This window comes from Amborella trichopoda, chromosome 1 (assembly GCF_054954075.1).
Source record: "Amborella trichopoda isolate Santa Cruz 75 chromosome 1, AtrichopodaSantaCruz75HAP2 v2.0, whole genome shotgun sequence".
Classification (NCBI taxonomy): Eukaryota; Viridiplantae; Streptophyta; class Magnoliopsida; order Amborellales; family Amborellaceae; genus Amborella; species Amborella trichopoda.
In genome coordinates this window covers 15,209,960-15,230,037 of record NC_142336.1, presented here as the reverse complement: position 1 = coordinate 15,230,037, position 20,078 = coordinate 15,209,960, and the positions used below count along the sequence as shown (strand labels likewise).

The window sequence follows — 20,078 nt, the reverse complement described above, 5'->3', positions numbered from 1 at the left end:
CAACGTATCTACAATTCGTCGGAGATGTCGATGATATTGCACCTAATTAAAGAGAGTGGGAAGGGGGTCTAAGAGAAAATGAGAAAGATGATGATTCTGAAGCCACCCTATCCCAGCCATATTATTTACATATCGAGTCCCAACAGCAACAGTGTAGGGATGAGCACGACAATGCAAGTGAGCATGAAGAATGGACAAGCTTCGGGGATTTTGGATTGGAAATACAACAAAACACTAACACTCAGGGATTTGGGAATAGTCAAACGCCTGCTAATATCGATGATTCGTTTTTAGATCGAATCAATGAATTGTCAAACGAATTCAATCAATGGCACCAGCGTGACCAAGAAGAACAACAACGTCATCTATCATTTTGTTTTTAGATCGTATGTTACTAATTTTATGCTTTATTGTAGTCCATGTATGTTGATATACTTATTCCATGATAATTCTATGTTTATCCTTTTGTGTGATGTAAATTAAATGTTGAATGACGGTTCATGCAGGGAAAGAACATATCAATATTCGCATATTCATTCAAAACATGAAAATTCTTAATGGAGTATCCTCATTTCTTATTGAATTCCTAAAAAACAATATTTATAATGAATTTTAATAATTTTTTGCGGATTTTTTTGAAGCTTTATTCAAACTGATTCACCCGATTCCAGATCCGGATCGCCGATTCACCGATCCGAATCGGTTTTTTGGGTGCCCGATCCAAGTCACCGATCCGTTTTTTAAACCATTGATTTAGACCATTGGTGTCATTTATTAACGTTATGGGTGTTCCTAGAATTTGTGCTTCGTCCCAAATTTTGAGTCTCCCAATAAACTACTCCACAGATCAAACATTGTGTAGAGCTGAGGGGTGCAAGAGGGGAAGAAGCAATGGATAGCACCAAATACATTTTTTTATTAGTCAATCAAATAGATGAGTGTGCAAACAAAGGTTTGCAAAAAGCGCAAGAATAAATCCATTATTGAATATTTATCAGATAATACGGGCATGTTTGTATCAATTTTTACAATGATTTGAGAGTCTTACAGCAGTCATCAAGCACCTTGGAACTTTTGGAATCTGGTATAATGCAACCTACGTTCCATCAACCATTGCGCTATGATTTTTCATGTTAAACATCTACCCTACTCAAATGTTATGTGCAGCCTCGAAAGCATTATGTTATTCTGAGTTGATTTTCGGCAAAACGAGCTTAACTAATTCGTATAGAGACTAAATGCACATATAATTTACCAGTTGGACAGTAAGAGAACTAAGATGATCGAGGATGTTATCCATATTCCTCAAGCACTACCGAAGTGGTAATGCTTTTGTTTACAATTTATAATACAACTTGCATGCTGATGATACAAAACAGATATTTCTTCCTCTTCATCCTCTGCAAAAGCAAAGTTCCCTCAAGAATGTTGCCAACCAAAGCTATCTGAACAATAAGAATACCCTAGTCTTCAGGCCATATATGAGAGAAGGATATACTTTTGAAGAGAATATTTAAACAAAGAAAATTATTAAGAACCTCCCCCCGCCAGTCTCTTCCTAAAAAACTTTCCACACCCCTCATTGGAACGTACACCAATAGTATGAAAACAAAATCAACCAACCCTTTAGTGGATTTGGTCCTGCGTATAGTAGAGCTACGAGCCTTCTCTTTCTCTTGCATACCCATCCCTACATTTCTCTTTGTTTTGGAGGGTCCTGCAGAAATAGTCATTCCATTAAGAACAACCAAATTCCAGCTTTAAAATCATATATTTAAAGTAAAATATTCTCAATTACTTCTCTGAGAAACTTGTGGTGATTGAAACTCGAGGTTTCCAGTTTCTGAACATTCCATCTCACTTGAAATATTTGAGCTTTCTTCCAATTCCTTGTTGCCTACTTCTGATTTTCGAATGCTTGGAATCATCTCTTCATGGGGGTCAATGACTTCACCAGTTCCTTTCACAAGTTATGCCAGTTATAGAACTATTATGTAATGAGAAAACAGATGCATAAAATGTAAATAGAACTTAACAAATAGAACCTACAGTAAGAAGCTTTTACAACACTATCAAACTATGCCAACAAACTAGTTTAGGCTATTTAAAAAGGAAACAAAAAAATAATGGTTTTTGCAGCATGTTTGAGACCTAACTATTTTCCATAAAACACATGGTATTCGGGAATTCAGTTCGGAAACTTCTTTTACCTGTTCACAAAATCAGAAATATTCCCAGCCATCTGGAGTGGGATCCGTCGATCCGGATCGGATTTGGTGGGTACACAATCCAGGTCCCTCCCTCTTCCCCCCAATCCCCGTTTTCTTTTTTTTAAACACTCTTTTAAACAATTTCTTTTACCAATGCAGCTGATCCAGATCAGTACAATGGTTAGGCCATCCAGAACCCAATACCAGGTTTTAATACATTGTTCTGAGTATCTTATGAACTTACGTCCCCCCCCCCCCCCCCCCCCGTCCAAAAAAAAAGAAAAAAAGAAAAAAAAATTGAAGATTTCCTAGTAACCACTCAATAGTCAAAAAGATCCTATTGAACCATGGCATTATCTCAGTTTGCACAACTAGAACACGAACAAAAAAAAAAGATAAATAAATAAAAAGAAAAAACCTATGAACAAAGGGAAATATAGGCATATTTATGGTCCGTTTGGATCATCACCATCCATTGAAAAGAGTGGCAGTGATAAAAGAAAGTGGGGCCCACCAGAGTAGAACATGACTGCAATAGTGGTCCCCTCTCTCTACCAAAGTTCATTCATTGGATGGTGATGACCACAATGGATTATGGCTTTGCATAATCAGTAACTGTAGTATCGCACAAATAAACAATACTTCAGCCAGTTCTATGGGTTGTTCTTCAGTCCTAACAGCTGCAAAAAGTAAGCTAAATAACTTCAAGAAAGCAAATCGAGTAAACTTGCAGAATAATGCAAGCGACCATCATAAAAGTAACCACAGAATGGATTCAGGTCACTTGAAGTACCCCTTGAAGCATTCTCTTCTTCCTCCTCTCCCTGGAAGCCCTCACTCCTTGCAGTGTGGTTTCCGAATTTTTCCAATTTCTGTTGGTGAAACAAGGCATTCTTTGTGGTCATCTCTTGCTCTTTCTTCTCCATATGGAACATGTTGAGCTTCTCCTCAAATTCTTCAATACAAGATCTAAGCTCTGGCTTTGAAAACTTTTTAGCCTAATGAGACAAAGTGAATGTCAATCTCAGTCGACCATAAAGAAGGAAAATGAACTAAATGACACACAAGCCCCTAAATACCTTGCTAATGATGTTCCTAAAGTGTTCCACCACCGAATCCTCTGACAGGGCATGTTCATAGCTTTTAAAAGACTCTATAAGCTTCTTCATTCCCTTTTCAGTAAATGCTAACTGAGAAAGACAGTAGGCAATACCCTCCCACTGTTTTATATCTGCAATTATAAGAGTGAGGTGTCCAGAGTGATTAAAGATTTCTATACACAAGCAAAATGCAGAAAATAATTCCTAAAGTCATAAGCTTGAATTCAGTCATAAATCTTAAAGTCTGAATTACATATGTGAGAACCCATTCCAAAAAAAAATCAAGGACAAGAAATAGGCTTCACATGAACGATAATCAGATTATGTCTGTTACTTTAAGTAAAATTAAGAAAGAGCATCATCTAACAGCATGGGACCTGCTGTGAACCATGATTGACATGACTGGATGTCTATCAAGGAACAAGGAAATACGACGGCAGCATGAGAAAATTTGAACTAGAACATGCTTAAAACAAAATAAAGAAAAAGACAAGTACATGCAATACTTAAATCAAAATCTAAAATAGATCTAATTATATCAATGTAAAAAATATTTGGACATAAAAAGATTTAATTAATAGAATGAGCACAGAAAGTTTTCACAAAACAAAACAAAGAAACAAAAAGTATAAATAAGAAGTGTATAGAAGTATCAAAATATGCATCTGATACCAGTGCAAAGAGATAAAAAGGTCACAAGGTAACACTGATAGCAATCAAAATAAAACAGGTTAGAAATTTGAGATAAAACTGATAGAGTTTACCCTAATTGTGATTGACAAGTTAATCTTGTTGAGTGATTGGTACTCATATCATTTAAATAGAATTAACAGGCAATAGGAATTCCCAACAATATATCAAGGAAATGGAGACCCAAAAGTCCAAAAAAGAGTAGATGTTTCAGGAACCTACTGTGCTACATAGGCTGATCCCCCAAGCCCATATGTACCTCAACAATGTTCAGTTCACCAGGTAATAAACAATTGGGAGGTGCTAAAGGTGTCTTCTCCGTAATTTTAGAAACACTCCCCCTCCCCCATTATGAGTGATATGACGAAACTCAAATAATATCACAAGGTCACCAATGTTCTGATTCCAGTGCTCAAATCTTGCAGAAGTAATATAACAATTTAAGCAAGAAATTAATTGTTGGAGATAGGATTCTCAAATGGGAGGTCACAACTTCGAACACATCTCATACCAACTCTTGGAATTCTAAGCTTATTACAGTAACTGCTCCCACATAATCTGGCCTGGTGGGAGTCAGAGCATTTGACCAAAGTAGATATGGGAGTTCTTCAGAAAGCTTTCTCAGCTCCAATTGGTACCACATATTCTCCAAAAAACAGAGCTAGGATTCTTATATATGGCCCTCTTATTTTTGGACAATCCTTCTTTGGCCCTCTAACAGTCAAACATCAACTAATGGGCCATTAGGGTGTCCACCAGATCATAGAGGCACATAGATCTTTAAAGAGGATAACGTCAAGATTGTTAGAGCTCATGAAATCTCATTTCGGCATGTTCACTAGGAAGCAAACAAGTACTCATATCATTTAAATAGAATTAACAGGCAATATGAATTCCCAACAATATATCAGGGAAATGGTGCCCAAAAGTCCAGAAAAGAATAGTTGTTTCTGGAACCTACTATGCTACATAGGCTGATCCCCCCAAGCCCATAGGTACCTCAACAATGTTCAGTTCACCAGGTAATAAACCCTCAACAATGTTCAGTTCACCAAGTAATAAAACAACTTTGGAAGTGCTAAAGGCTTCTCTCAAAGTTTGGAACACACCCCCCCCTCCCCCCATTATGAGTGATATGAGGAAACTCAAATAATATCACAAGGTCACCTATGTTATGATTTCAATGCTCGAATCCTGTGGAAGTGATATAACAATTTAAGAAAGAAATTAATTGTTGGAGATATGATTCTCAAATGGGAGGTCACAACTTCAAACACATCCCATACCCAACTTTTGGAATTCTGAGCTTATTACGGTATATGTTCCCACATAATCTGGCCTGGAGGGAGTCAGAGCATTTGTCCAAAGTAGATATGGGAGTTGTTCAGAAAGCTTTCTTAGCTCCCTTTAATACCACATATTCTCCAAAAAACAGAGCTCGGATTCTTATATATTGCCCTTTTATTTTTGGACAATCCTTCTTTGGCCCTCTATCCATCAAACATGAATTAATAGGCCACTAGGGTGTCCACCAGATCATAGAGGCACATAGATCTTTAAAGAGGATAATGTCAAGATTGTTAGAGCTCATGAAATCTCATTTCAGCATGTTTACTAGGAAACAAACAAACTTGTTGATTCCTTGGCTTGGAATGGAGTCTCAGGATTTACGTTTGACATGGTAGGATTCTGAATCCTTTTAATCATAGTTTCATATTGACCTCATGCAATGTTTCTATCATGTTACTGTTTATTGCAGCAATAAATTTAAATAATAAAAATGAAATGGTAGGTTGTAGTATTGAGATGAAATTTTGAACATATTGTAGCATTGAGTTACCATATTCATTTCATCCAACTTATTTAGGTACCACAGAAATAAAAAAACAGATATATGCACTTCCTTTAGAATGTTACAAGGCACATCTTTCTTCGTTACTTTACGAGGCAATAAAAACTTAAAGAATATTTCAACATGTGATAAATAGTACACCAAATCTAAGTTGAAGACATCACACAAGTTAAAAATAATTGGCATTGCAACCAGTCTCAAAGAATTAATCCTAAGCACTGACCATAGAGACCTCAATAAATGGGTTAAAGATAATTAACATGATTAAATAAGTCTTAAAGGATCATCTGAAGTAATTGGCATAAGGACGTCATGAAGAAGAGGTTAAAAATAACAAACATGAATTTATTAGTCTCAAAAGTATTAATCATGAATAGTGGACACAAGGAACATACAGAAAGGAGGCTATGAAAAATTAAAAATGATTCACTCAGTTATTACAAAGTGGACATGATTGGAAGTAGTAAGAAAAGATATAGGGACTCATAGCTTCACTGAGAGTATGACCCTTGATAAAGCAAAATGACAAACCAGAATTTGTGTAGCCAACCCCAAATTGTTGGAAAACAGCTCTAATGATGATGATGAATCAGTTATTACAAAGTAGTGGGTATAAGACCAATATTTAACAGTATTGGATCAATCAAGAAAGGATTAATTATATATCGAGCATCGTTAAAAATTTCACTTCGGAGCCACATTGTTTGGGCCAGGGAAAGAAGCATTTTGGTTGATGTGGGGGTAAGACATCAGGTATTAGTTCTGAACAATAAATTAATAACTATAGGCAAATTTCTAAAAAAACCTTATTTTTAAAATATGTGTGATGTTTTGAAAATGTTGCCAATAGTTTATAAATACCATATGAGATCGGATTTGCCTTCGGTTGAAGCAAAGCAAAGTGGATAAGAATGATCATAAGAAAAGAAATGAGGACCTAATGAAATATGATCTGATCAGCCATTTCTCACAAATCAGAACAGATTCATGCATTCCTTCCATTGCAAAGATTTAGGTCCCTGCCTAGAACCAAATGCTATGTATTTTACCAGTTTATATAAAAAAAAATCAGTAAACCAGTAGGGATCTGTTGACTTGATCAGACAGGTTGCTTATCCGGTTTTATAAAACTAGCCATAACAACAACAATTAGCCTGGTTTCGATTAGGAAGCAACAACTTCCAATACATAAACCACCATAAGAAAGGATTTTTATCAACAAAACAAGACCAAACTATGAAATCAAGATCCCAAAAGAAGAAAAATAATAACAATAAAATAATATTAGAACTCAAAAGAAATTTCAACTCGAAATTTGCTTAAGAACAGGTACATAACAAAAGGTCAGTTCTCCAAGTTCCAAATAACACACATACCAGTGACACCACAAAACCTATTGCAAAGCTTCTCAACAAGACCTTCCATTTGTTTATCCTGATCACAAAACAGTGCGGGCAGGTTTTATTAAGGAGACAGATATGATTCTACTGGCAAAAGAAGCAATACGAATATATACCTTCTTTATCAAACCAATTAAATACTGCATAATGTTGCAGAAAGTTTGTTCCTCAAGGTTGTCATTGGACAATCTACTGAGAATATCTGGTAGTAGATTATAAATGGGGTTGCTCCCTACATGAACAAAAGAACATTTGAAAGGTACATTCCAAATGTCATCATCCATTATATGGAGAGAGAACTGAAGATTGGCAACTTACCCTTTTTCGACAACTCATTAAAAAATAATTTGGCAAGGTTTGCAATTCTCTCATCCATATCTTCCAAGCATAGCGCCATTTCATTAATGTAACCTTTTACCTGGTTAGATCCCTCAAATTAGAAACAAAATAAAAACACTATTAAATGAGACTTAAAATTACTGAATGTAGAAAAGGAATGAAAAGAAGCAGCCAGCTCTGAACCTTCATCATGTCATTCAATATCAGATGGGAAAGAACCAAAACAGCATTCTTACGAACGGAGACAATAGGATCACGCAGTCTTCCATACATTTTCTCAGTCCATGGCTCCAAAAGGTTAGGGAAACGAACAGCCAAATCGCCAAGGGCTATTGTGCAGTTGGAGCGAACCGCTTCAGTTGGCGCACTCTCAGCAACCGTGAACAGAAGCTGAAGATTTGCTTCACTGATAGGTCTTTAGAAGTTAAACACAATTTAACTTGTTAACCACAAAATTTCTGTCAGTAACAAAGACCAATGACGTACCAGAAGTTGGCATCAATGACCATTAGCTTACAAAGTCCGAGCATTCCTGAAGCATGCAATTCTGGAAACTTCAGAGGATAAGAAAGCATGTTAAGGCTCTTGAAGTTCTAGAAGGATATGACACAAATTTATCAAACCAGCTGAATAACAAGATCAACAGCTAAATTATCGAACCATAAAGATGTATACAAGAAATAAACTGCACAGTTGAATGCATCTGGATACCTTTTGCACAAGACTAAAATTTCTACAAAGCTTTGTTAAGACCGGTGCACAGAGTCCGATTAAATTCTTTCCAGCATTGTTTCCTGACACAATTTCTTTCTCTGCTTTTTCTGATAGTGAATCAAGCTTTGCATCATCCGAAGCATTGATGCCCAATTCAGCATTAATATTATTATCCTGAGCAGCAACCTAGAAAAATTGTTTAGATAAGAGTCAGCCACAGGGTATGGAAGACAACAAGAATGTAAACTAATAGGGGCCAACTCATAGGATGTAGAATATTTTTTTTTTTATAGCCTATCAAAGAAAAACTAAATAGGATGTAGAATTATATTCTTTTATTTCCTCTATCAAAAAAAAAAAAAATTATCTTCATTTATAGCACATAGGGAATCAAGCAGAGAGATAAATGATGGTGCAACAGGACAACAACCAAATCAGAAACCTTGGCTCAATCAGAAAATTAACCCAAACATTTGCATAGTTGCAAATAGGAACTAAAGGGAAAGTATCTTATAATCCAGTGGACAATGAAACAAAACGGCCCATTGGATCACCAATGTCCATTGTTATGATGGATGCTGATAGAGTGAGACTGACTACTGGGGTCGTGTCTTGTTCTGGTGAGTTCTACTCTCTCTCTTGAATGTTGTCCATCATTTCAAAGGACTGCAATGACCTGATGGGGAATGGTTTCTCCAAAATACATAGGATGATCCTATGATAGTATACTTTACTGGAACCCAAATATCTAAAAAGGTAACATGTAGGATAGGAAAAAAATTATGTAATGGTTAAAATATTCAACAGCTTGTGAAAGGTAAATAATTCAATAAGTATTATTTCCTATCTACTTACACCTGGAAAAAAATTATGTAATGGTCAAAATATTCAACAGCTTGTGAAAAGTAAATAATTCAATAAGTATTATTTCCTATCTTCTTTCACCTGAAGAGGTGCTCCCATACCACCACTCTGCACATCCTCAGGAAGAGATCTCTCTTTCTTTGTTTTCTGCTTCTGGATCTTTTTAACACAGGTCTCAATATAAACCAAGTGATTCAAGGCCACATGACCCACAACAAAGAAATATCTGCTAAGCGTCGATACTTGCACTGCGGAAATGAAGTTCCCACCATTGGCTCCATCACCATCCAAATCAGATGATTCTTTTTCTCCTGCAATGCAGCCAAATAAAGCATTTTGCACTTGCCTCACCACCTCCGCAGCTAAGACTTCAGGAGTGGGGTGAACTATGTATATAGTACTTATGGCCTTCTCTACAGCAGAATACCAGATATGATCTGGGAGCCAATAACCATTAATTAAGGTTTGCAAAATACTAAACACCCTGCTGCCATTGCCACAACTGGACACTAGTTTTTGTTTATCTTCATCAGGCAATCGTTCTAGGGCAATGCATGTAGTTCTAGCCAGTAAAGGTTCCACCTTGGCCCAACGTCCAAAACCAATATCAATGATGTCTTGCAAATGAGAGCCGAGAATCTTTGTTGATGTCTTTGCTGCCATGCAAAGAACCGATAGAGCTCCACGGCTTTGCTCTGCGGTCACTCCACTGACATTGAAACAAAAGAAATCCCACAACGCAGATATCTGCATAGAATGGGACAACAATGAAATAAGAAGCCGATGTCATCCAACAAGATGGGATGAACAATTCTTTCAGTTAGACATTTTTACCTAAATATATAGATGTAGTATGGAGGATACTATGAATTCATGTTAACTACTAATGCCCAATGATCCACTAAACAAGTACCACTTTACCAGTATTGCTACCAATGATATTATCTTCTTTCTTGGAAGTGACAAAAGAAAGGTAAAGAGTTTACTTTTCTCATGAAAGTCCCACCAAGCTTACAGAAAGACAGCAAAAAACATAAAATTGTCAACTTTTAGAAAGATCGATGTTCATGCTTTATATAGTTGTGTTCAATATCATTAGAAAGACGAAGGAAAGTAAACTTACAGAATCCAGATTTCTTAGACACATTCTTTGACATTTCTAAAAATTGCAAATATTTACTCCAAGTTTGTACACGACCATTTCAAATCCAGATATCCTTCCAACAAATGAAGATGTTTATACATACAGCTCTTTAGCTAAACTAACTTCATCACACCAAAAAGGAATGTAGGAGGGCAAATATTATTAAGGGGCCATAGCCCCTTACATAATGATTAAGGAGGTTAAAACATCCCCATTAAAACTAGAGTGTTTACTTTTAAATTTTCATGTCACCTAAGCATCTCTTCAAAAAGTATCCTAAAAAATGTCCAAATTGCCCTCGCTCAAGGTTTAGAATTCTTAGCAAGCAGAGGTGTTTAGTAATTTGACCCGCCTATGAGCCCCACAACTAAATAATGGGAATACTCATGCTTGTTCAAGGTATGCCAACTTCTTGAAATACCCCTGCTTGTTTAGGGATCCCAACCCTGAACAAGAGTAGTTTAAGCATTTTCAAATATACTTTATGAGGGAATACTTGAGTGAAATGAAAATAAATAAATAAATAACCTCACAAGTTAATTCGAATCATTTGACCCCCTTAATGATTTTAGAAGGCATTTTGACTCCTTAAATGAGAGTTTCATAATATATAGTGATCAAAAGAATCTCAATAATCATTGTGAATATGTATGCATAGAGCATATTATGTCAGCATGGTTGGCATTTGATTGAGCATAAGCATGACACTAAATCAAACTATAATTTTATTTTGAATTGATAAATCTCAAGCTTTTCTGGAGACATTAAGTGTCATTGTACAAGTCTTAGAAAATCAATTAACCATACAAAAGTAAATGGAAAGCCCAATTGAAGAAATCATTATTTATCAAAAAGTGTGAGCAAATCATACCACAGATGCACTGATATCCCCTTTGGCCACCAAAGTACTCACAATAAACTCGAGGGCCGCAAGATCTCCAATGTTAGAGTCAATAGCAAGATGCAAAAGATTTGCAGCAGCCTCTGTTGCACTTTTTTGTACATAGATTGTAATAAATGCCCCTTCAACGGCATCATAAATAGATTTATCTTGAGAAAACACCTACAAAGCATCCAAGTCACAGTGACTTTGTTAGTATAATGTGCATTTTAGGTTCCAGAAAGCGGAAGATAATATCATTGGTAGCAAATGTACATATAACTATCATTGATAAGCATCCAAGATATTATCTTCTTTCTTGGAAGTGAATGTGTTATTCATTCATTAGTAAAGCATAAGTCAATGGAGGTGCCATGATGAAAAGTTCAAACCTCAAGCTAGGGGACAGTTATCCAATAAAAAGACCTACTTGTCATATAACTATTGTTTTAAAGGAAAGAAAAAAAAATCCCCTTGTAATTTGAATTTCACAGATCAAGCATTACAAAAAGAAGTCTTACCTTAACTGAATACTGAAATAAAGAAAATGAAATAAAATTCAAATAATATATATATACACATATATGATGGGGTTATTCAAAAAAAGAAAAAGGATAAATGTTATAATTTGGACAATGAAAAGGTAAGGAGGGGGTTAAATGTCTTTCTCTTTTAATGTGGAGGCGATCTATGGGCTTTCCATTGACCCGAGGGTTTATTTGAGATTATAATTATAGAGAGGGGGATATATGTTTGTTGCCCTAATTTTATGATCTGAACAATCATAGTCCATTTTTAGAAAGAATAGATTCACGTTTCAATATTAAGTTAAAAAGGTTACTCGTTAAGGTTTCAGGCCAATATTCCTTATAATAAAAGCTTGCAATTGATCATTGATTCAAGATATTTGGACCTGAGCCCATGTCATTGGTAGGAAATGCTAGGGGCATTCTAGTATTGTTTTTCTTGTGAATATCAAAAAACTTTCATGGAGCCAATGACTTGAGATGTTTTCTCAACATCAGTCAAATTTTAAATGAATTATTTTACTACTCTGCCATAGTTGTTAACATTATTAATATGTTGACAGGCCAATCAGTTCATAACTTTTCAAATAATTATCTAATCACACATGGCACTCGTGTACATGAGTACTATGCAATACAGCATACAATCACTTTCTATTGCAGTAATGGAATGAAAACTTGGATATCATGAATGACTTCAGTTAAACCAGAATCAACTTGGTCTTGACTAAGAAGCAAGCCAACTTCTGTGTTCTTCATGAGTTTATGATAGGAATGAAAAGGTATGGATTCCAAGTACCAAATGAACTGAATGACAGGCTATTTAGAGAAAAAAAAAAAAAAATCCAATTAGATTTACCAAAGGCAGCATTTTCCGGAGACAGGCCTCAGCACCATCTATCTGGAATTGTCTGCAGCGCATAAGCAACAGGATTGTGTGCTCAACATCAGTGGCAGTCGAAGAAGCTAACAGTTGTACCAATGTGGGCATCGTTGACGATAAGCACTTCGCGAATCTCAAACCAGCCTCAAGAGATGCAACTAGAGCCCTCGTTTGTTCCAAATTTGCAATACCCAGAGGACCCTCTATTGAAACTCCATTGTGGACAGAAAACGAACAGCTCTCACCACCTATGTCTTGCGATTGAGAATCAATCTGATTAATACTACCATTCCCTCCATTACTTAATTTTGAATCAACATCCCCATCATCTTCATGGGCGGTGGATTCGTCAATGACCTCCCCTTGCCCACTCTCCTCAGAATGCTCAGCAGGTGCCATCTCTTGAAGTTTTTGCTTGTATTTCTCGAGGGTTCCTTCGAACGAAGAGGTTCGAAGCTGAGGACCAAATGGGTTATACTGTAACATGGTGATGAGCAAGTTGAGGGCAGATTTCCTCACAAATGCACTCTTATCTTCCAATCTCCCAGCTGCAATCTCTGTGACCTCATTCCATAATCCAATAGAAACAGCACGCTCTTCACAAAGCTCAGCCCACACTTGAAGAACTCGACTCCTGGTATAAGCAGAGACATCCCGACACCTTTCAAGAAGAATTTCAAGCATTGCTTGTTTGCCACGTAATCTATGGGCTTTTGCTGCAGAGTCACCTTCAACATCTTTGAATGCCTTCGCAATAAGCTTTCCAAAGACCCCAACAAGGGCATTTCTTATTTTGTAAGATTCACCTCCAAAATGGGGCACCAAAATCCCTATGTTGGTCGATACCAATTTGGGCAATCGATCAGAAAGTTCAACAAGGAAGCGGCCAACATTGTCTGCTCCAGCAGTGTCTCTTGTAAAGTCTTTCGTATTCATTCGCCCAATTTCAGTGATCAGAGCAAGGGCCAAGCTGCCATCCCTGTATTTCTTCTCGGCCCAAGCAACTAAATCGGCCATGTGTTGAGGGAGATAATCGTGCTTGTGTATCAGATGCAAAATTGAAGCAGCAGTTTGCATTGTGTAATGATACTTAGTTCCACAAGCGCCGATTATTCGGCAAAGGGCATCTTTCGTTTCAGGATCTTTCAACAAAGTGTTATTCTCAAACATGGAGAAAGCACTCCTGAAAGTCAAAAAAAATATTAAAAAGGCAGAAAAGAAGAATAAGGAAGAAAATTTTAAGAACTAGTTTTAGGGATTGCCTACTTGACTACAAAAGATATGTAATTTTCCTCTGGATCAGACATTCCATAGAGAGGTTTGAGATCAGTTTCAAGGGCACTAGCAAGCAAATGGGTAATCCTTCCCCTATGAACCTCCCAGTTCCATGTCTGAACCGAATGCTTCTTGCTCTTGGACTGAGTTCCCTAGAATTTCAATACAAATGGCCAAGAAAATAGAGTTTTCAGATAAAACAAGGGGCCCCAATGTGGCAAAGAAGAACAGAAACTGTAAAATGTTACCAGAGAAATCCAAAGCCATGGAATTATTGCCATCGCTACCAAAACATTCAGAGTTTCATAATGAACATAGTCCAAATCACATAACAAAACAAAAATCCTTGAGTTTGATTCGTGAAAAGAAAATCACCACAAGTTAAATTAAACCCCTGACCAAAAATAAAATTTGCCTGCTAATATTTCATAAAACAGAAATCTTAATGAGTGTCCAAACCTCCAAGGAGCATAAATGAGTATTGTCGTGAACTATGCAAACCAATAAATTTGACAATTTCTTCATACTGACCTCTTAACAGAACACTGGATTGTCTTAAAACTCACCAAATCCCATTCATACTTGGAATCACTTGGAACAGGCAGCCTCCCAGTTCCAATGGGCCCTAACTTGTTGTTGGTCCTACTATGGATCAAATCACCTGAGTCCTCCATGACTTGGGCGAGTCCTCTAGGACTGACTGAATCTGACACGTTTTTAAAAAAATAAAAGGGCAGCAGAAATTCCAGCCCTTTTTTTTTTTAGCATGTTCTTGTCACTAAGAGCTTCAAGCATCGTGAAAACTCATCCTTAACCATATTTTTCTATCTTCTTTCAAATCCAAATCATAGATTCAAGAAAAATAATTTGAAATCTCAGATCTGTAAGACATGTAATATCGAATTAGGATTTGGTCGACCATGATTTCTTGCTTAGTATTCACAACTCTAGCTCAATTAACCATGAAACTTTGTCCCTATGGCCCATTTGTGTTCTCTATTGAATCCCTATATTTTACTCAATCAACTCAAACTCTCAAATAGAAATATCAAAATCAGGTTTGGCCAAAAATTTCAAGAGTTCGGATCAACAAGATCCGAAGTCTAAACAAAATATGTATGAGGGATTTCACATCAAAAATCAATTTTCATTTGTTATATAGATTTTCATTTTTTTATAATTTTACGATTTATTTTTTCCTATTTTTGGGATTTTTGAGCCTTTTTTTTTCAACTAGGGCAGGACTCGGGACTGACTGACTGACGCCACTGGGCACCACCGCAGTGCTGGAGCAATTCTGTACTTTAAAGCACTGGAACAGAGGAAACAAAAGATCAAACCTTACAAATGAGAACAAAACAAGAAGAAATTGTCCGCATGAAGATTTCCAAATTAAAACCATACCCAAGATTCCCAGATACAAAGGATCAAAACACTGAAGTTACTGTAGTGTTTACAGATATAGTGGTATTCAATAAAAGACCCTGTAAGCCCACGAAAATTATCAAGTAGTTCAGCCCCAACAATTTCCACGAATACACAACTATTGCCAGTTTGTATCGAAAGGAAACCTGAAAGAGGTAGGAAAACATAGGATCAAAACCACCAAATGCTCTACCAGAGAATCCATAAAACCTCACCTTAGGGGCATTGCCACTGCCTGAATCTCCAGAAAGAAGGATGGTTTGGAGGAAAAATGTGTAAATCTTAAGGGCATTTCTATGTGAGGCAACTCGTTCATGTGGTGAAGGTTCAGCCTCAGCTTGAGCCTCATGTGGAGAAACAGGAGTTCTAGAGAGAGAAGCAATATTTGGAAGAAGGACACTGAAATTCGACCGCAAGCTCTCAATCAAATTAGCCCTAGCAGAGGCTTCTAAATGGCCAAAACCCTTTACAAGAGAGTACACTTGATCAAATACTTCTTGCTCTTCTATACAAAATACATCCTTGTCCGAAAGATCGAAGACCACACCTGCAAATTTCAGAGAGAGAAACAAGTGAGAAGATCAAATAAATTGTTCAGAATTCAATTACAGCTTTTCTGGGTTTTGGGTTTATACCTTTAACAAGTTCATCGAGTCCAGAAGGGGTTAGGTTTTGGGTTTGGATGAGGTTTCGTACAAAAAGGCGGTCATCTTCTGGTTCTTCTTCGAGGTCCACAAGATTGTGGGGGATGGTGAAGGGAGAAGCCATCTCTCTCTCACACTAAACTTCCAAACTGCAATGGATTCAGAGAGTTGGATTGGAATGCTCTTGAGTTTCTCTCTCTCTCCCTAAAATTGGATTTGAATTGAAAAATATCTCTATCCCCCTTTCCATTAGGGGGGCAAATGGGAGTAGGATTTCAAATGTGGCGAAATGAAAGGAGCGGGAATCCGCAGGGACCATCTGAGGAACGAATTCACAGTAGGAAAAATACCCCTTTATTTACTTGTAAATACGAAAGTAACCTTTTAAGTCACGTGGCGTAGCAATAGACCTGGGACCTGATCCATAGACCCAACTTCAAGTCTGAATATGGATCCAAATTTTCGACCTAAAAGATTAGGTCCGAGTCTAAAACCTGGACCTGAATGCTATTTGGGTTTTGGTCCGAATCCAATCGTACCTGACGTTATAGGAGAGTATTCATAAATGTTGTCAATACAATTGTTTTTTGAAGAATTTCTAGTTATTTTGTAAAATAGTGATGAATATTGGTATTCATAAATGTTGTCAATAATATGGGTATATGGTGGCAATGGGCTCTACTAGACCCGGGACCTGATGGATAGACCCAACCTCGGGTCCGGGTATGGGTCCAAATTTTAGACCCAAAAGGTTGGGTCCAAGCTCAAAACCTGCACTCGAATATAATTCGGGTCCAAGTTCAATTGGGACTTGTACAAGACCCGTTGCCACCCCTGATTGCTGGGCACATGTGCTACTTGCAAAAATTCGAAAAGAGATTATGGTCTTGTTGGAGCAAAATTTTCATTTTATCTGTCAAACAAAACCCTACCTATAGTCATTTAGAATCCCAATATTTTGGGTAAAAATGTATTAATGCATTGAGAAATAAAATTATGATAACAGTAATGATCATATATGACTCTCCCCCACCCATGTATGCATGTGTGTAGGACTTCAAAAGATCAGCATTAAATTTGACACAGATCTGTAAAAAATTTATCACATAGATGTGGGACTTACTTTTCTAGATATCTGTACCAAATTTAATGGTGATCCTTTGGGGTCCTATACACATGGGTGGAGGAGGGTCCTATAGGATCATTTCTCTTATGATAATTATACCCAAAGATTGCATATAAATTGTCAAATCTTTGGACGGACCAATTTAACAGTTAGTAAAAAAGAAATAAAAAGTATAATAGCTCAAAAAGGAAAATTGTTTCATGCGGTCTAGACCGCATGAAACAATACGCAGGCTACCCACATAGAAACCGTGTATGTTTATATATATATATTTATATATATATATTTATATATATATATATGAATAGGAAAAAGCTGGGGTTAGCCCACTAGCTCATATATGAGCCCAATAGCCCAGATTGATTTTGGGTCGATCTGGCATCACGGATGTCTAATAGTGCTTTAATTTTTATTTTTTCTTACAAATCTAAATCATTTAAAATTTTAGGCATATGTTCATCAAAAATAAGTGAATCTTTGAAAAATATCAAAAAAATATTTTACATAAAATAAATTGACCAAAATACCCCCGAAAAAATTTTGGGGGATATTTTAGTCATTTTACTTTTCTCAAAGAATTTTTTTATATATATATATTTTTTTAAGTGCACCTTGATGAGAAGAATGCACACCTAAACTTTCAAGTAATTTAGATTTGTTGAAAAATAAATAAAGTTCAAAAACTACCGGACATCCGTAATCATCAGATTGACCTAAATTCAATCTGGGCCATTGGGCTCATATGTTCATATGAGCTAGTGGGCTAACCCCAGTTTTTTCAACACACACACACACACACACACACACACACACACACACACACACACACACACACACACACACACACACACATATATATATATATATATATATATATATATATATATATATATATATATATATATATATATATATAAGATACTACAAAACGTCTATAGGCGAAAATGAATAGTGATTTTACCTACCATCATTATCAAAAATGAATAGTCACCTACCATCATTATCATCCAAACTTAATCGTACGGTCACAGTTGTCTAGTAGCATTTCAATTTTCATTTTTTTCTATAAATTAGAATGATCTAAAATTTGGAGTGTTTATTTATAAAAAATAGTCGAATCTAATAAAAATGTAAAAAAAAAATTTGTAAAATATCAATTGACTAAAATACCTCCAAAGCTTTATGAGGTTATTTTAGTCAATTTATATTTGACGAATTATAGTTTTCATATTTTTATTAGGTGCGCCTCACTAAGATGTACAGACTCTCTAAATTTCAGATCATTCCAATTTGTAGAAAAAAAATGAAAATTCAAACAGTACAAGACAACCGTGACTGTGCGATGAACTTTGAACGGTGATGAGGGTAGGTGAAATCACTGTTCATTTTTGCCTATAGGCGGTAGGAAGAATTTTCCTATATATATATATATATATATATATATGGTGTGGTTTGCATCGAGCCTAGGCTTTAAACAATCAAATTAGAACCTACCTTTAAATAGTGTCAAAAAATGTGGTTTTAATATTGGAAGTCTTTGTGGTAGCCTTAAAATATATTTTCATATTTATTTATAAAATTTAAAGCTTCAAAAATAGTGTAGATCGAGATATCTATGAAAATCTTGAAAATTTATGGTCCAAAAATATGTGACAAACTACATTATTTTTGAAACTTGCAATCTATTTTTTTCTCATGTCCATGCATCTTGATGTCTAGATGATCAATTTGAAGATATTTGGGCATCAAAACAACCTCTTTTAGTGAAATTTTTGAGATAGGCTCAAATTTGATTGTTTAGAGCCTCGGCACTATACAAACTTTTCCCTATATATATATATATATATATATATATATATATATATATATATATATATATATATATATATATATAAGGGGGCAGTTTGTATAGAGGCTAGGCTCTAAACAATCAAATTAGAGCCTACCTTCAAATAGTATCGAGACATGTGGTTTTAATATTGGAAATCTTTGTGATAGCCTTAAGATATATTTTTATATTTATTTATAAAGTTTAAAGCTTCAAAAATAGTGTAGATTGACATATATATGAAAACTTGAAAATCTTAAAAATTGACGGTGCAAAATTGTGTTACAAAATACACTATTTTCAAAACTTGAAATCCATTTTTTTCTTATGTCCATGCATCTTGATGTCAAGATGGTCAATTTGAAGATATTTGGGCATCAAAACAAACTCTTCCAGTGAAATTTTTGGGTAGGCTCAAATTTGATTGTTTAGAGCCTCGGCTCTATATAAACTTTTCCCATTATAAAACTTTAAATTTCAAAAATGGTTAACAACAAGTGGATTTATAAACATATGAAAATCTTGAAAATGGACGGTGTAGATAATATGTCGTAAAATTCACTATTTCTGATACTTAAAATCTTTTTATTTTTCAAGGTCATGCATCTCGATGTCGCGATGATCAATCAAAGAGTTTTTCAACATCAAAACTACCTTTTTCAGATGGATTTTTGGTGTGCATCCGTAGTTCTACATTATAAGGTTGCATCCTTATATAGACTTTTTCCATATATATGAGCAATGACCTAATGCAAAGGTTGTTAATGTAACGACACTTCCAGAAAATCATGTTTATGGTACTTGTATGACCCCAAAATTTGCATCCACACTCTCTTCATCTCAATAATCAATCCCTCCCCCACAAACAGTTCAATTTGAACCCTAGATGCGGTCAAAATGAGTATCTCCAAAAGCGAATCTAGACCATTCATTTTGTGAATTTCAAGATATTAGCTGTTCTAAACTCAAACTCATTTTTTTTTGTTTTAACATTGTTCATCTAATGGTAATAAAGCCATCCCAAAAAATTGGAAAGGAAAAAATCCTTCTAAGGCCTAGATCTAGCATCTCACCAAAATAAACGGCCTATGTTAATTGGGCTAAAAAAATACTTTCTAGGTTGTATTTTCAAATTTTTCTTTTTCTGTGGTTCTTCATTAGAATGAAAAAAGTGTAT

General features: G+C 35.7%; 1 protein-coding gene across 4 annotated transcripts; it reads right to left on the bottom strand.

Moving 5' to 3' along the window:
* Positions 1-1,271: 1,271 nt before the first annotated feature.
* Positions 1,272-16,391, bottom strand: LOC18444538 (binding protein). Of its 4 annotated transcripts, none has more exons than XR_016045211.1 (17): positions 15,939-16,391; positions 15,519-15,850; positions 13,870-14,030; positions 12,580-13,786; positions 11,185-11,376; positions 9,251-9,916; positions 8,303-8,491; positions 8,078-8,145; positions 7,775-7,981; positions 7,571-7,670; positions 7,369-7,484; positions 7,229-7,286; positions 3,290-3,441; positions 3,004-3,208; positions 1,799-1,960; positions 1,624-1,717; positions 1,272-1,445 (listed from the first exon to the last, which is right to left on the bottom strand). XR_016045211.1 is itself a non-coding variant. In XM_020673814.2 (17 exons), exons 1-17 carry the CDS (start codon positions 16,069-16,071, stop codon positions 1,442-1,444), a joined length of 4,062 nt encoding a protein of 1,353 aa, XP_020529473.1. In that variant the 5' UTR covers positions 16,072-16,391; the 3' UTR covers positions 1,272-1,441. The 4 variants fall into 4 exon arrangements, 3 of the variants coding, with proteins under 3 accessions (XP_020529473.1, XP_020529472.1, XP_088708874.1); XM_020673814.2 differs by having other exon boundaries at positions 7,775-7,997; XM_020673813.2 differs by lacking the exon at positions 1,272-1,445 and having other exon boundaries at positions 1,452-1,717; positions 7,775-7,997.
* Between the last annotated feature and the right edge of the window lie 3,687 nt (positions 16,392-20,078).

Coding starts and splice junctions, on each gene's coding strand:
- LOC18444538 (XM_020673813.2), bottom strand. CDS start 16,071: ATGGCTTCTCCCTTCACCATCCCCCACAATCTTGTGGACCTCGAAGAA. Junction 9,917..11,184: donor GGGATATCAGTGCATCTGTG/GTATGATTTGCT, acceptor CATTCTATGCAG/ATATCTGCGTTGTGGGATTT. Junction 7,485..7,570: donor TAATGAGTTGTCGAAAAAGG/GTAAGTTGCCAA, acceptor TTGTTCATGTAG/GGAGCAACCCCATTTATAAT.